Source organism: Hordeum vulgare, chromosome 3H (assembly GCF_904849725.1).
Source record: "Hordeum vulgare subsp. vulgare chromosome 3H, MorexV3_pseudomolecules_assembly, whole genome shotgun sequence".
Classification (NCBI taxonomy): Eukaryota; Viridiplantae; Streptophyta; class Magnoliopsida; order Poales; family Poaceae; genus Hordeum; species Hordeum vulgare.
The window spans coordinates 512,156,815-512,174,192 of NC_058520.1; the positions used below are offsets into that span (position 1 = coordinate 512,156,815).

General features: G+C 45.3%; 2 protein-coding genes across 3 annotated transcripts; one reads left to right on the forward strand and one right to left on the reverse strand.

Annotated features, from left to right (window-relative positions):
* Nucleotides 1–6,028: 6,028 nt before the first annotated feature.
* On the forward strand, nt 6,029–9,209 carry LOC123444588 (nodulation protein H-like). Its single transcript, XM_045121367.1, has 6 exons — nt 6,029–6,447; nt 6,643–6,890; nt 6,980–7,238; nt 8,227–8,406; nt 8,595–8,750; nt 8,834–9,209. The coding sequence occupies exons 1-6, from the start codon at nt 6,379–6,381 to the stop codon at nt 8,999–9,001; spliced, it is 1,080 nt and encodes a 359-aa protein (XP_044977302.1). The 5' UTR covers nt 6,029–6,378; the 3' UTR covers nt 9,002–9,209.
* A 924-nt stretch (nt 9,210–10,133) lies between these two features.
* LOC123444587 (receptor-like serine/threonine-protein kinase SD1-8) lies at nt 10,134–16,709 on the reverse strand. Of its 2 annotated transcripts, none has more exons than XM_045121366.1 (8): nt 15,772–16,709; nt 15,142–15,697; nt 11,989–12,123; nt 11,741–11,913; nt 11,257–11,467; nt 10,935–11,172; nt 10,700–10,850; nt 10,134–10,614 (listed from the first exon to the last, which is right to left on the reverse strand). In XM_045121366.1, the coding sequence occupies exons 1-8, from the start codon at nt 16,513–16,515 to the stop codon at nt 10,303–10,305; spliced, it is 2,520 nt and encodes an 839-aa protein (XP_044977301.1). In that variant the 5' UTR covers nt 16,516–16,709; the 3' UTR covers nt 10,134–10,302. The 2 variants fall into 2 exon arrangements, with proteins under 2 accessions (XP_044977301.1, XP_044977300.1); XM_045121365.1 differs by having other exon boundaries at nt 10,935–11,175.
* Nucleotides 16,710–17,378: the final 669 nt, after the last annotated feature.

The following is a 17,378-nucleotide window of genomic DNA, read 5'->3' on the forward strand; positions in this document are numbered from 1 at the left end:
CAAGCATCCCCTGGCTTTCTAGATTGATAATATTGTTCTCTACATCAACTCTATCCATCAAGTAAGCACTCTACTTGAGATTTATCTTCTGTCGAGACTTAATCTGTAGCAATCCATCAAATCCAGTTTCTCGGACCAACTGCTTCTTGAAATAAGAACTTTGAAATCACGGCGCCTATTTTTAGCAATGGCAACCTAGATGTTATTGCGGGGCTTCGAGGGGGTCTGGAAGATCCACCTGAACCGTTAGCGTCACTATCAAAATAATCTGGTGATGCTTCGTTCATTGTTTCTTGATTTACAACTACTGGTACTTCTTCCATGCTAAAAATATTATCCATGCTCGTTCCCTAAGATCTACATACAGAAGTTTCTCTATCAATTTCATGGATATGATTAAAAAGCTATTTCAGATCTAGGATGGGATGCATAAAACGGAGGCGATGGGGTGGGGGAACTGATAACATACCTTTCAGGGAGACCCTCAGCTAGCCTGTGAGTAGTTTCAACCGGTCCTTGTCCGTGTTCTTCGGGGCCGTGGAGGAGCTGGTAGGAGGAAGAAGGTGTTGTATCAGGTGGGATGGACGACGAGGGAGTAAATGCCCTCCCGGTGAATGGGCTAATAAAAAATAAAAAAGTAATACTGATTTGACATGAGCATGTTGTTGAATTGACATGTGTGTTGATACTTTTCACATGCATGTACACTGTTTGGAACCGTCTTGGCACTGCTCGCATGTACCAACACTGTTTTGATCTGTCTGTTGGCACTGCATGCATGTGCGCATAGTGGCCTCGAGCATGCTTGTATTAGTGTTAAATGTAACCCGAGTTTAAGGTGATAAAGTCCAATTAGAGCCTAATGGTCATAGAGAACGCTGTAGAGATAAATTCGGACCCAGAAATATTAACGAAATACCTGAGAGCAAAAATATAATGAGTTCGGGCCCACCTTCTTCAAGTTATTACCTTAATATTAAATTGAATATCGCATACGTTATAATCTAATCCTGCTAATCTCCGATTAATTGCTAATGGTTGTAGGATTAACGACGACCAACATGAGTTAGAATCTAACCCTAGCACAACGTGAAACATCAGGCACCATGGACCAGTCCAGTACTGATCGATAGAACTACTAAATGTGCCATGGTACTGCTGATGACAAGAGCTAGCTCCTAAATCTGATTCCCTCCACTCTCTTCCGTAATACAAGGGATGCTGCAAACGATACGGGGGACAGGTCTCCATAATATAGGGAGGGCGCGGATCCCTAGGGCATGTACAATGGTGCTATCTTAGCAATGCCACGTAGACTAAATGCTGAGATGGAGGAGAGAGAAACTGAAAAGAGGTCTTGCCTTCTCTTAATTAAGCGATCACATCTTAGCCTGGTTTTGACGCGAACGACCACAACCGGATCCTTCTCGTTGCCTCGCGTGATTTTCTTCTTCTTGGCGCGCCTTTGTTTCCTCTCGTCCAGACTGCGCGCCAAATTTTCCATCGCCATCCTGTTGCCCCCTAGAAGTAACCTAGGGCCGCTGCCCTCATAAATCCACAGCCGCAGCTGCAGCGACAAACTCCATCGTCCATCTGTGCGTCCTGTAGATTTGAGCACCAACATGGCTGGCCACAGGAGGAAGAAAGCAGCATCCCCATCGCAGGTGATGTAGGGACCTAGCGTACAAGCCCCAAGGTATGCCGTCCCTCCCCTGCCGATGGGGCGACCTGAAGCTGCCACAGAAGCCGTAGCAGCAGAAGCTTGGTTGGCTGTGCATGTTGCTGCTAGATCTGATTCCTCCCTTCAAGTTGATTGGTAAGGTTGACCGTCCTGTAGTTAATATTTGATATGTGCTCATACAAGTAGCCTCTTGATTAATCATTATATTCGGACATTCAGTAGATCTTCCATCACAATTTGTGCAGTTTTATTTTTTATCATTCCAGTGCTTTAATCTTTTATGAGAGTTAAGCTCGTGTCAGATCTTGTACATATTCAGTTTTTGTTAGTCCAATTTCTGCACTTATGGACTAAGTATTTTAAGATTTATTTTTCCATAACCATATGCATACTATTGTTCTGAAGATGGTTTCAAGAAACTAATCCAGATGCAAGTAGTTCTAAAGATGGTAATCTAATGTTTGAGTGTATACATTCTTTTAGGGGAAATGGTGTGTACCCACCTGGTGGTTTTGTAAATTATTTGTGCAATCCATCGAGCGTCATCCTTCCACAAGAAATTCCTCGGCAACCAGCCATGTCACCTGATGCTCATTTCGTGGCACCAACATTGCCATCTAAAAAGAATCCAATTAGAGCAACGAAAAAATGATCCAAGCGTGCCCATGTTGAAATTGCAGATGATGAAGAAGGTGAAATTATGAAGAGATTGACATGGACATCAGAGGAGGATGATAGATTGGTAAGTTAACCATTACATATATCGTATTTAGTACTCCTTATGGTTATGTCAATATTCACATAAGCTTTTTTTTACAATATAGGTGAGTGCTTGGCTCAAAAACTCAAATGATTCTATTGGTGGTAATTTTAAGAAGAATGACAAATACTAGGACGATGTGGTCACGGACTTCAATAGCAACACCCCCTCAGATCGCAAAAGACAAGTCAATCAAGCTCTTAACCGATGGCATCGAGTTAACAAAATGCTAAATAATTTCCATGCCATTCACGGGGAGATTAGCGATGTATATGCTAGTGGGCAGTCCAATCAACAATTGATGGAGAAAGTCCATAAAACATATGAGAGCAGACACGGAGCATCATTTCTTCTGGAAAGTACCTGGCAGATTCTTCGTCACTATCCGAAGTGGTCTACGTACAATGCATAACTGAATGGGTCGAGGAAAATAGACGTGGCTAACCTGGGGAAGGCGGAGGATCATGAGGCAGCTGATAGTGACGATATTCCACGACCTCCAGGTACCAAAACAGCTAAAAGAGATGGGAATGGCAATGACAAAAGAAAGGTGAAGTCAGAGGATTTAGAAGAGCTTCAGAAATTCTTAGAAGCCCAAAAGGAAGCTACTAAAAGTCGCACAGATGTGCTTGAAGTGCAAAAGCGTATTGCAGCCGATAAACTTGAGTCGTCGAGGCTCATTCTCCTTGCAGCGAAGGAGAACAAGGAGGCAAAAACAAGAGGGGAAATGGTAGAACAGTATGGTAAATTACTGACACAAGATATGGGAGGGATGACTGATTTTTAGAAAGCTGAGCATGCGATTGCACTTAAATTGTTGCGGGAGGAGTTATTTCCAAATGCTCGTCAATAAGTTTTGAAGGTATGATTTCATATTCCTACGAGGCTTTGTTGTATCATGGCAGGTTATAAAATGTTGCAGTGTACAATTATTTAATATGATAATTGTTTAACCTCAAAGTTTTTTGTATGCAGGAACTCTGTTCCTGTTTCATGAATAAAGAGAGAAGAATAAACAATGTGATACTACTGTTGTTTCAAGAGTGTAGAAGCTTCAAGAGTGTTGAGGCTTGTTTCTGTGCAGAAGTTTCAAGAGTGCAGAAGCTTCAAGAATGCAGAACAAACAATGAAAAAAGAATGGCGTTCATGTGCTACTACTGTTGCTTCAAGAGTGCAGAAGCTTGTTTCTGTGTTGTTGACAATAATAGTTATTATCAATATCAACAGATTTGTGTTGGTCTCGAACTAGTTATTTATATATGTCAGCTTCTTGCATGAGTAGTTCCAATAATTGTATTTCAAATCCGAACTTAGTATTCATTAATCTGCAATTATTACAGTACTAGAAGTCGTATTAGTCTCAGACTCTGCATCCGTGTATACCAAGGACTTGTAGTCTGTTTCTACATGGACTTTGATAGATGCGATTAGTAATATATATATGAGGATAGATCCTACGCCCTGAACAATCTCTTTGTACCAATTGTTTCTTCGCAATTTGTGCACGTGCTATGTCCCAATCTAGCTCTAGTTCGTCACGTGATCACGATGTCATGGATGAAGACATTGACGACCTAGTCGAGGTCTACACAATGGAAGGCTTCATGGCCGAGCAAGAAATTCTAGACGTACTTACTCAGCACATTGGAGAGAAGTTGAAGGCCATGCTTGAACAAAGTGTTGACTCGTTTCATCGCCGAAGTGGTCCTAGGAGGTTCATACCTAGGAATCATGGAGAGGGACACAACCGACTCATTGCTAATTATTTCTCTGAAAATCCCCTCTACACTGAGCAGATGTTTCGTAGAAGATTTCGGATGAGAAAACCCCTTTTCCTACGAATTGTAAGTGCTCTTGGCGATTGGTCCTCGTATTTTACTAACAGGGTAGATGCTACTAATCGTGAAGGGCTCTCGCCACTCCAGAAGTGTACATCGGCTATTCGTATGCTTGCCTATGGGACCTCGGCTGACCAGCTTGATGAGGTGCTAAGTATTGGCGCAAGCACATCATTAGAGTGTTTGGGTTATTTTGCGAAAGGCGTGATTGCTAAGTTTGGCGAAGAGTATTTGCGGCCTCCTTCAGTAGACGAACTTGAACGTTTACTGCAAATTGGCGAGTCGCGTGGCTTCCCAGGCATGATAGGAAGCATAGATTGTATGCATTGGCAGTGGGAGAATTGTCGAGTTGCATGGAGGGGTCAATTTACTCGTGGTGATCATGGTGTCCCAACTATGATACTTGAAGCGGTTGCTTCACATGACCTTAGGATATGGCATGCTTATTTTGATGTCGCTGGGTCCAACAATGACATCAATGTTCTCAATCGGTCGACATTGTTCACCAATACTTTGAAAGGAGAAACTCCTAGGGTGCAATTTAATGTCAATGGGAGACAATATAACTCAAGTTACTATCTCGCTGATGGAATATATCTAGAATGGGTTGTCTTCGTAAAGACAATACCACTTCCTCAAAGTGAAAAGGATAAATTATTTGCAAAGCGTCAAGAAAGAGCGAGGAAGGATGTGGAGAGGGCTTTGGGGGCATTGCAAGCTCGCTTCAATATTGTTCGTCGTCCGGCACGACTGTGGAAACGGAAAGCCATCGGGAATATCATGAGAGCTTGCGTCATACTTCACAATATGATAGTTGAGGATGAACGAGAAACCTTTCACGTTCCACTCGACTTGAATAATGACGCGGGGTCATCATTTGCTCTACCACCTGAAGTCATTGTTGGTCCACACGTCGCGTTCACAGACTACCTACAGAGAAGTTCCGCTATTCGAGACCGCCAAACGCATCTCGAGCTGAAGGATGATCTAGTCAACAATATTTGGCAATGTTTTGGCAGTGAATAATGTTTACGATTACTTGAAATACATTTGTATGATGCAATTTGTGTTATTATAATTACCTGTTTGAACTATAAATTTTTTCGTATAGCTTACATCAAACCATTAATTATATTTGACAATGCCGCAAGCTTTATTTTGTTATGCATGTCCGACACATTTGTGCACCTGCCAATGCAAATTTCCTTCGTGCAATTCAATTTTACTCACGTAATTAGCGGATGTATAAAACTGACACAAAAGAGTCTACAAATATGCTGCTACAACAGATCATCATATTTTTAGTCACTTGAGATAAAGCTAGGAGATAACCATTGTATATCACGTTTTTCTTGTCTTATCTTACCTACGTGGCAGACTTAAGATAAGACTATCTTATCAATCATTGTACATGTCCTAAGGCTGTCCATAGTGGGAGTAACTAAGGTAGTATCATGTATTTGGGACTAGTATCATGTACTCCACTAGTAAATTTTTTTAAAAAACTTATATTTAAGAACGGAGGGAGTATATGATAGTCTCTGTTATGGTCAGCCCGCTGGTGGATGGACACGATGTAGAGCACTCTGAATTTTCGACTTTTCCCCTCTACTCCTCCTCGGTTCTCCTCTCACCGGCCATGCATCCGATTCCTTTCCCTTCCCTTCCCTTCCCTTCCCCGAGGGAGCGGCAACGGCCGACCCAAACCTCTCCCCTCGCGTTGGGGCGCGAGATTAGACAAAGCAAACCGGGACCATAACACAACCCCAGAATGGACACGCACTAGGCGCTCGCTCCCGGCTCCGCCCCCTCCTCCTCCTCCTCTCTCTTCCACCGGTACGGTGCCTAACCCCTCCTCCTTTCTCTCCTCCAGATGCGAACACCCCGCCGCCTCCCCCTCCTCCTCCTCCTCATAACCCACCCGACCGCCGTGCCGCCTCTTCTCCCCTTCTCTCTCTCCGCCCCCCTCCCCCCTTCAACCAAGCCCGATTTCTCCGGCCTTGGTTGGCCTGGCCTGGGAGGCTCCGCCGAGATTGGGTGGGCTCTTCTGTTGGTTCTGGAGCCGCCGGCGCGTTCTTGATGTTTGATGCCACTGCCCGATGGAGGGGGTAGGAAGAGAGCACGATAGCTCCGTGGCGCTGCCCGTGGAGGATTCCGGCGCCGCCAAGGTCAGCCTAATCCAATTCCTTCCACCCCCTCTTTTCTGCCAGTATCTATCGTCCATCGATTGTTGTGAGCATATCCCCAAACCGTTTTCGGTTCAGCTCATTTACGCCTCGTTTCTTCTTCTTTCTAATCCGCCATGAATCAAGATTATGTGACTTTTATCCTCCGTCTCCTGCAATTAACTCTTCCAAATGCAGGATACGACCAGCGCAAGCACGAAGCCTACAAGGAGGTATCCGCTCGCGTCATGGGTTGCCATCTTGGCCCTGGCCACCCTTGTGGGCGTATACATATTCTCCTTGTCTCTCAAGCAAAATGGGATGCTGTTCGGGCTCAGGCAGACCAACATGATAGAGAAAGAAAGGGAGCAACCTTGTCACCTCCCCGGATTTCCACAGACCGAGATCCCCTACCTGCACTTTCCCACACCCAATACTTACAGTAGGTATGGAGATAGACACACCTGGGCATCTGATTTTACGTTTTATAAGGCTGCTGGTGAGTAACTTGCTCTTTTGTTTGTTTCTTTGCTAGGAAAGAATGTGCATGCACACCAGTTAGATTCTTTGCTATCTTGTCGATGCAGAGGTCGGGAAGTGGATGGTTTGAAACCTTGTTGAACAGCCACGAGAATATTAGCTCCAACGGAGAGATCTTCTCTGTCAAAGATAGGCGTAGCAATGTCACAGCCATCACACAGACACTGGATAAATTGTACAATCTCGACTGGTTCAGCAGTGCCGCTAAAAATGAGTGCACGGCTGCTGTGGGCTTGAAATGGATGCTCAATCAGGTAACCTTTTGCCATGGTTTTACTGTTTGATTAGTTATTCCACTATGGTGAAAATAAATAGACATGCTCATCGAATGAAATTTTGAAGTACATCATTTTGTCGCTGAATTATATGTTCTGTAAATAGCTGTGTGACAATGACTTGCCTGCTGCCCTTAACTTTGGCGAGATCACCGTGAAGAATGGTCGGTCAGCTTTTGGAAGACTGCAGCAATATCATACACTATGTTAAGATTTTCGAGAAGTAACGAATGCAATGTAGTTGCAGTTGATGCGCTGCCCCATGACTGTTGGAAACATTCTCTTCAAAACATTTTAATAACATGGAAATCAGCTTGCCAGCAAGCGTTAACGCTACCATGACTTTATGGAAATAACCTGCTAAAATACCTTATCTATCATAATGATAAGGGCAGCCAATTGAAACCTTTTTTTACTTTTCCATTGCAATACTTTTCCCCATTTCTAAATTTGAATGTCTGAATTATCAGCCTTGTTTAGATGATCTACCTATTAAAAGTGTTAATTCCATAAAGGGGACCACAAAATACATTTCCCCATTCATTTTGTCGATATTCATTTTTTACCAAAAACTGTAGGGGAGGCCCTTGTGTATAATTTTTCTATTTATATGGTGTATAAAGAGTGTACAAACTATATGCTCAAGATGCACAATACAATCTTCACATAACAAGCTGTGCACTAGAAAAAGAACATGCTAACCGGGGAGGGGGGATAAAACCCCTGGTTATACATTTTCACTCGAAGAAATATGATAATTTATCTCAATGTTCTCTTTGAAGTTTTGTCTTTGAGGTTTGCTGTAAATCGGTTTTGCCTTTGATTTGCTCATAAGAATTATTTTCAGTAATCTCGTAAAAAAAGAATTATTTTCAGTACTATAATTATTTAATGTGGCGTCTCTTTTCCAATAATCTTAGCCCGTCTGGTTTACTTCTTTTGATATGATTGTTTTATGAAATTACAGGGTCTAATGAAACATCATCAAGAGGTAGTTGAATACTTCAACCGAAGGGGTGTGTCTGTAATTTTCCTTTTAAGAAGGAACCTTCTGCAGCGTTATGTCTCTATATTGGCAAATGATTATGATAGAAATACGAAGCAACTAAATGGAACTCACAAAGCTCACGTGCATCACAGAGGCCAGGTTCACCTTTTTTCCTTGTTTTTTCTCACAGCCCACAGTGATAAATTTTAATTTATGTATGCAACTTTTGTTATCACAAAGCAAGGGCGATTCCACTACATTTTAGCGTACCTTTAACTTCTTTATCTTCTGTACTATTGTGGATGTGCCGCAGAATAAAAAAAATCCTCCATTTTTCTTCTCTGCAGGCTGATGTTCTTGCTCAGTATAAGCCAACAATAGACACAAAATCGCTGATTGCTGAACTGAAGAGGTCTGATAAGTTGGCAGCTGATGCTTTAGTGAGGTTCAAGAAGATCCGGAGTATTGTTCTGTACTATGAGGATGTGGTCAGCAATCGCACTGTGAGCCCTCTGGCATTATATTCATGTTTGGGAATTAATCAACATTTATTTCTCTCGATAACATCTATTTTGCTTTCTTGCAGAAGCTCACAGATGTGCTGGATTTTCTTAAATTGCCAAAGATAAAGCTATCCAGCCGGCATGTGAAAATCCACACTAAACGATTGCGTGATCATATTGATAATTGGACTGATGTTTCTAATACTTTGAATGGGACTCAATACCAGAGCTTCTTGAATGGCCGAAGATGACCAAATTAGCTAGGTGTAAATAATGTTGTAGTGAGTTTCATTCTTTTGGCCCCTTCTTTCTCCCCTCCCATAGCTAGCAGAGTAAGTCAAAGTTAGCATTTGTGTCCATCATGTGCTAATCCAAGGGGCTCATTTGGTTTCCATTTGATGTCCTAACAATATATATAATTAGCTGATTAAATTAATAGCGACCATACAATTTTTTTAATTTAGATAGAAGGCTTTTTGGCCCAGTTTAAGCTTATAGTCTCCAGGACACAGATTGCAAAGTAGAGCAAGGGGATACCCTGTTACATCAGAGTATACAAAGTTATGATCATCTTACACTTCAAAAACCTCTTCCCTTAGATCAAAGTATACAAATGGTTGATGATTACATTTTGTTTAGGTATTACTTCACTGTTCCTGATTATTGCATGACAATGTTTGGGTAGCTGTAGAGTAACTGATAAATGGGCAAACATAGTCCAGTAAGACATGACCTATTGATCTAAAGTTAACTTATTCTGGGATATTAGATGTTCATGATTTCAGGACATAAGATGGTAAGATGTACCTTTATGATTTCAAGTACATACTTATGTACTGTTAAAAGTTATTTGAGTGCTCAATGTTGTGTCGGAACTTGATATACTGCAAGGTCTATTAATCCAACATTGCACAGGTGCTGATGCCTAATTTTGCTTTAGCTGTGATTTGTTTGAGAATTTACAATAGGAGATAGGAATTGTATTTAAATTCGTCTATTCTATTTACTTTGTTCCCTAATTTTATTCAAGAGATCCTGCGGAAAATAATCAGGTTCCCACCGAGCTTAAACAGTATGCCGATGGTTCTAGAAAAACCTTCATCTCTTTTATTCCAAAAATAAAGTAAAGATAAGAAAAATATTCTTAGGAATTGATAGTTTGAAACCTTCAAGACATGGAATATTAATGGTGTGAGTTGCTTTGAAATATATTGCCTGATAGCAGAACCTTTTTATTTTCTGTTACTTTCAATGATGACTACTGCTATTCAAAATAACTGCCGAGCGGACGTAATCTTCATTCTGATTTGCGATTTCGAAATATTACCAGATAACAGAACTTTCCTAGTTTCTGTTGTTACTTGTCAACAATGGCCACCACAGTTTTAAAATGACTGCTGAGCTGAAGCAATCTTCATTCTAGTATGTGATGTTATTCAAAATAGTATTAGCCCCTTTTGCTCAGATGCACAAACAATAAGAAAACAGTAATGTACTAATCCTCATTCTATAATACAGAACCCCTGGTAAGTTCAATAAGCAGCTTAGCTTCCTATCGACCTTCAATTATGGTAACAGTCGCACTGCCGAATACGCTGCTATCTGGTTTACTTGATGACGTCTCTGTTTCCATTTGAATTCTTCTAGCTGCAAAACCAGGCTGCTTAGGAGTTGGCAATGTGGTAGTATCTGTAGCAGCTAACATCATAAGCACTTGAGACATCAATGGACGGTCATCTGGGTTCTCTTGCACACACAGGAGTCCCACTCTGGTGCATTTGAGTACTTGATCTGAGTTGAACTGGCCATTCATGGTTTCATCCGCTAAATCTACGCCTTTCCCTTCGTTCCATAAGCTCCATGCCTGCAGAATGAAAAACCTGACGAAGTTATTTTGAAATTGAACTGAGAAACACAACTTTAATGTGTTGGATGACTAATGTTCTTACATGTCCTAGAAGATTTAGGTGATTTGAGTAGGAATACACCCCTCTGTTTCTTCTACCACTTATTATTTCCAGCAGTAGTACTCCAAAACTAAATACATCTGACTTGACTGAGAAGACTCCATCCATTGCATACTCTGGAGCCATGTAGCCACTACAGAATAGCCACATCAATATGATTAATATTGGGAAACTCATTTGTATAATCGAAGATTGGTTTCCCTGTTATCGTACTTACTATGTGCCAACGACTTTACACGTATTGATTTCTGTCTCTTCACTGCCAAACATTCTTGCCATGCCAAAGTCAGAAATTTTGGGAGTCATCTCCTTGTCTAAAAGAACATTACTTGCCTTCATGTCTCTATGGATGATTCTGTATCTCGAGTCCTGGTGGAGATACAGTAATCCTCGAGCGATACCTTCTATGATTGAGTATCGCACTTGCCAATCAAGTAGGACACTGTTGGATTTTTCTGCTGACATATCCAAAAACATGTTTTCCTCGTAATTTTGTCAGCCAATATTTGGGGTCAGAAAGCGAAAGGTTGAGAGGTTACCAAATAGGAAGTAGTCCAGGCTCTTATTTTCCATGTATTCATAGACAAGTAGCCTTTCATGACCACTGATGCTATAGCCAAGAAGCCGGACAAGATTCCGGTGCTGGAGTTTAGCTATTAACATAACCTCATTCTTGAACTCATCGAGACCCTGCACCGATGTTTTTGAAAGTGTCTTAACAGCTATTTCCTGTCCATCCTCAAGCTTACCCTGTAATTTGAAGGAGATACTTTCAAACTTCAGCAGATCAGGATTTTCAAATTGCCATAATTGTTTCTTCATCTAAAATGATTCTTTATCCTGTAATAACCTTGATAAGAAACCTAATAGTTCTATTTCAACAGTTGGAGCCACATTCTCCCATTGGAATTAAAGTGTTCTTTTTTTTTTCGAGGGGAGAATTAAACTGTTCTTGATGCTACTCATTGTTTCATACTTTCATCCACATGCATATTGTGTAGATTTGCCATCTAAAGTGCTAACCTTATATACTGGTCCAAAGCCACCCTCGCCGAGCTTGTTATCGATGGAGAAACCATCAGTGGCAGCTGCAATTGTCCCCAAATCAAATATTGGCAGTTCCAAGTCATCGTTGTGACTACTTCCGTCATACTGGCGGGGAGTACTGCGTGAACCGCCGCTCCACTTACTCGATCCTACAGTCATACAAGTCAGGATAACACTCAGAAAAGCCATGTAATTAATTCAGTCAAAAGTTTACTGGATGCTACCTGTGTTTCTTGCTTTCTTCTTCCCTCTTGTCCAGAAGAAGACACCAGCGAGTGCTAGAAGGAATGCCAGCACGGAGACGCAGGCGACGACCGCGATTATTACGTGGTTCTTCTTGGATTTACTTGTTATTGCACCTGTGTGATAAATCTTAAACTGTTAGTTTGGTGATGCGTATGCCTACACATTCATCTGGAATTCTACAGCTGAGCCCTGAGTACGAGCTTCAGATGCCCCCCAAGAGCTCTGACGCCACACATCGGATCAGTTTGCAACTGCAAATGAATAAAACAAAGTGATGCCTGACCGGGTTCGGGCTGCTGCCGCCGCCTTGGGAGATTTGGTTGTCTGGCTTACTACTGTGGTTATTATTGGATCCTAAAACGCTTTGTGGCTCTGCATGTGCTGAGTGGTGCCGAGCGACTAAGCCCGACCACGTTTTGTGGTCTGTGGTTGTGGAGGCCCCGTCCTACCAAAAAAAGGCTGCTGCGGCGACCACGTTTTTGCTGATTAATAACCAGTCTCACGGAAGCTGGGTGTCGGACGCCTTCCTATGGTTATGGTGATGGTGATTTGATCTCCAACAGATTTGCTGTAGCTGCCATTGTAATAATGCAGGTAGGGTAGCGGGGTAGCCGGAGATGGCGCGGTTGGTCCGCTTAGCGTTTCCGACGACGGCTTGATTCGGGAGGGCGCTGCAAAGAAAACGTTTAATTTATCATGCTTGAAAAATCCGATGCCAGATTTTCCATTTAATTTCGCGTTCTAGCTTTGTTGCTTCTTGACTGTCAACCAAATCTACGGCACGGCGCAGTCCGTGCTAAGGTTTAAGCAGTAGATAGTGGAGGTTGCGTAACACTTTTCTTAAGAAGAGAAGAGGGAGAAGAGGTTTGTATAATCCTGTCCGTCTTTCAGTTGGCAGGGAGCATCTTATCACTAGAGCTTTATCTTCCTTGGCGAAATTTCACCTACCGACTGGTGGTACAATTCCAGCCATGTTGCACGTGCCTCTCGTGGCCTACGAAGGCCATGCATGCAAACATTGGTCCTTCCCCTAGTGTAGTGCTGGTGGTAGTACGAGACGTCCAAATCAAAATCAGACAAGCCCCACACGGCCACATTACAAAAGAGCATTCGATTCCTTTCGGGAAAAGAGGAAATCCCGTCGCGTCGCATGCCCCGATGCCCGTCTTCTTCCTCCTTTCGATCGTGGCATCAAACAAAGAACATATCAAAGCATTGAACGAAGGGGGTACACGTTGCGCCGTTGAGGCCTCGCTCAACAGAAACCTCACGGACCGGGTGTGATTCTCGCCGCATCCGGCCGACCTTGATGCCCTCGTGACCTGAGAGACCGATCGACCAATGTCGCCAATGTTAGGGTGTCTACATCTATGATGCACAAATCTCGCTCCTCAAACATCCGCGGCGGCTTCGGGCAATGTGTAGGTGTGTCCGTTTTGATCCCCACTTTTGCTGTCATACAACTCCTCAAATCAGCCTCTTCACTTGATGGCATTTTGACAAGCAGGTTATGCGCGAAGCTGTCAGAGCATACACCATCACGGCTACATGCCCTCCAACGTGCAACCAGTGGTGATGGCGAGCTCCACACGAAAAGGCTAGCACACAGTGGCTATGTGGACGCCAAGGCCAACACACGGCGACAAGCATCAACCACGTCATGTGTGAGATCGCCTCGTTTGTCAAGGGAATTGTCGCCGCCGCCGCCGCGAGACGGCACCTCCCCTGCGTGTACTATCCATCTATATTGAGGGCGAGAGAGAGATGAGAGAGGGCGGAGGATTGACGCGGGCTCCGCGTGATGGACTGAGTTTGACGAGCGTTGGCCGGTCCAAATGTTTAGGACGAAAATGAGTATTTCATTTTTTTATTTGGGTTGAGTACTGATCGTGTGGACGGTTCGGACGTTGAGGAAGGATATAGAGGGTTGGGGAGTCAAACCAGACGAGTGGCCGAATCCCCAACAATTCCCTATCGATTGCCATCCCAATCGGGCAAATTCGGAGCAATTTGCATGGGGCGTAGATGCCTTGGCGAGAGCGATCACCACCAATCGGCTTCCCAAGCATGCAAGCATTCAGACGCGATGCCTCTGACCGAAGAGAAATGGATCAACCTGTCGACTACCGAGCATATGCTGCGTACGTAGGAGTACACCGGAAGCTTGTGAAACGGAAGTGCAAGTGAGCGGCCGATGATGTTGTACGTGTCACGAGGGTGCGCACGTACGTCCCTACATTCCACTAGAAGTTTTCGACCCTGTGTCAGTCAGGTCAGGTGAGATGCACGGTGGAGCCGTGGAGGTCACATTTTCGTGGAGGCGCCTGTTCCACCGTACCAGCTTGCATAATTGAGCCTTTTTTTGCCGCGCTGTGCAGATCAAAGCTTGCGCCTTTTTTCGGATGCATGTATGTATGGCCCTGCTTTCCGGGTTAAAGAAGGGTGGCCGGGACCGATTCATGGAACAATGGCTGTGGTCTGGTCCCTGTCGAACTTAAGCACCTCCTTTGAGTTTCCTTTTTCTCGCTAGATCGGCCTCATGATAGCGAGAAATGCAAGGGAAAAGACGGGGTGCAGACAATATGGCTACCTGGCATGTCTTCCACTGATTTACTGAATATTAGACTTTGCAGTGGCTCTCGCCATCTACATGATCCCCCTGACAAGACTGGGTGGACTCATCTATGTTTTCCGCAATAGGTATATGTATAAATTGCTCGAATTTGCAGCTTTGGTAAGTGGGATTGGGAAGAAGACGACGCGCAGCCGTATATACTTCCTCTGTTTTCAAATATAAGTCTTTTAAGAGATTTCACTAAAATGACTACATACGGATGTATATAGACATATTTTAAAATATACTTCCTCCGTCTAAAGATACTTGTCCTAGAAATGCATGTATCTAGACTTATTTTAGTTATAGATGCATCTATTTTATTCATTTTTAGGACAAGTATTTCCGGACGGAGGGAGTAGATTCATTCATTTTGTTTCAGATGTAGCCCTTTAATAAAATTTCTAAAAAAAACTTATATTTAAAAACGGAGGGAGTAGAAGAGTTTTTGAAACACTAGATAAGTAGGCATGCAGGAACGTGCACGGTATATGCATGGTAGAGTATAATGGCGTACCTAGATCGGCGGCGGCGAGGCGGACGAAGAGCTCCTGGCCGAAGTCCGGGTAGACGCGCAGGTCGGTGAGCCCCGAGCTCCACATGACGCAGCCGGAGCCGTCGGCGCGGCGGTCGGCGCTGACGTTGCCGCTGGCGTAGGCGGTGCAGGAGCAGTTCCGGAGGCAGGCCTGCCGGCATTGCTCCAGGCTGAGGCTCATGTCCACCGCGCTCCGCACAGTGTCCGGCACCTTGGCGTGCCTGAGCGTGAGGAACCCGTCGGTGCCGTTCCGGCAGTCGAGCGGCGTCGCCCGCAGGCACCCGTCGCGGCCGTCCCGCAGCGCCCAGGCCGCCGGCGACTTGGGGACGAAGCCGCGCAGGCAGGAGCAGACGGGCATGTTGTTGGTGTCGCACACGCCGTTCGGCCCGCACGGCGACACCGCGTCGCACTGGTCCTTGGGCGCGTACCAGTAGAGGTTCCACGTCCCGGCCGCCTCCACCCACGTCGACCGCTGCAGCAGCCCGTTGTTCCCCGTGCTGTTCAGCCCCAGCCTCGATATGATAGACTCGTTGTGCACCTTTAATATTACCCGTCACCGTCAGAGCAGTGAGAAGTGTGTAGTACGTGCATGAGGATCAATGGATTTCTTACATGGAAGCTGTACGTGACCTCCTGGGCGTTGTTGATGAAGCTGAAGGTGAAGTCGGAGTAGGTGACGGTGTCTGGCACGCCGGTGAACTGGACGCCGTCCCAGGGGCCGGAGCGCCAGACCAGGTCGTCGCCGTTCCAGATGAACACCTGGGGGTCGCCGGACGTGACCATGGCCATGACCACGGGGCCCGGAGAGGGGTCCGACGGGCTCTTCCACGCCGTTAGCGTCCGGTTCCGCCCCTTCACGAGGTCGATCCCCAGCTTCATGTCCGGGAGCAGCGTGTCGGTCGGGTAGTCGAACCCCTGCCACGCCACGCCGCCGCCTGCATCCGCCAGCACCAGATTGCCGCTGTCCAGGATCCGCGCCGCGGGGCTGGCCAGCGCTGACGCCGGCTTCACCGACCACACGACGGTCGAGTTGCCGGTGGCAATGGCGAGCGTGCCGGTGGCGGACACGGAGAGCGTGGCGCCGTGGTTGCTCGCAACGTCGCCGGGGATCGGGTGCTCGCGGTTGGCGACCCAGACCACGGTGCGGACGGAGACCTTGCCGTACCAGACGCCGACGTAGGTGTTGTTGGCGCCCGGCGGGGTGAAGAAGCCGAGCACGAATTTGCCGCCGGGGACCGAGAGCAGCGTCTGGTTCGCGGAGAGCGGGCGGCCCGGCGTGACGGCGTCCCTGGCATGGCATGCCGTGGACGCGAGGACGAGGGGGATGAGGAGGAGGTAACGAGCAAACGACGCCATGGCTCGATCTGATGGAGCGGCAGCAGCACGTCACTGTGGATTGTGTCACGCGCGCTGGCGCTCGGGACGGTAAGTGCTCACTGCAAACCCGGACAGGGACTCCTCGTTTTAGTAGAGAACGCCGGAGCTCCGGTATCTCCGATTTCTGCCACGAAATTCGGTACGCATTGGGTAAAAGAGCTCATTTAGTAATACTCTATACGGATATAAGGACTTGAGACAGGGAGTCGGCCGGGAGAGTTTATTTCTGTCTTTTGTGGCTCATGTCTCCTGTTAGACACATACATCCTCTACACGATGATGAGAACAACAGAGACTTCCGGATATGCCCAGACTTGCTACAACGGCTACGTGTTCGGTTACATACGCTGCAACCTTCACAAAAACGATAGGGGCATCTCCATGGATCGTGAAACGGACATCATCAAATATTCACGAACACACATTCGAACGTGTCCGTGGATATTCAATGGGGCACATGTCATTGAATCGGAGCTGCGAGATGCCTGATAAGTTTCAAATGGATCGAGCACAAATACACACGAAACTCAAGTAAAACTAAAATTAAAGTAAGTTCCATATATTACACGCAGACCCATAATTTCTAACAAATTCAACCTAGACTTAAACCAAACAAAACTAAAAACTAGGCCACGTACCGAATAATGACCTCGTAGGCATGGCTTCATAGGCCAGCGGTATCTCCATCATCGTCGTTGTACGCACCAGTGCCGAAAGGCCCACAAGGATACATATGCATTCTCGAGGGGTTGGATGTTGAGCGCCCCCCTAGTGGCGGGTATCCGACTCCACGGTGGTCTTGAACTCATGTTGACCGAACATAGATGGGGAGAAGAACTCGT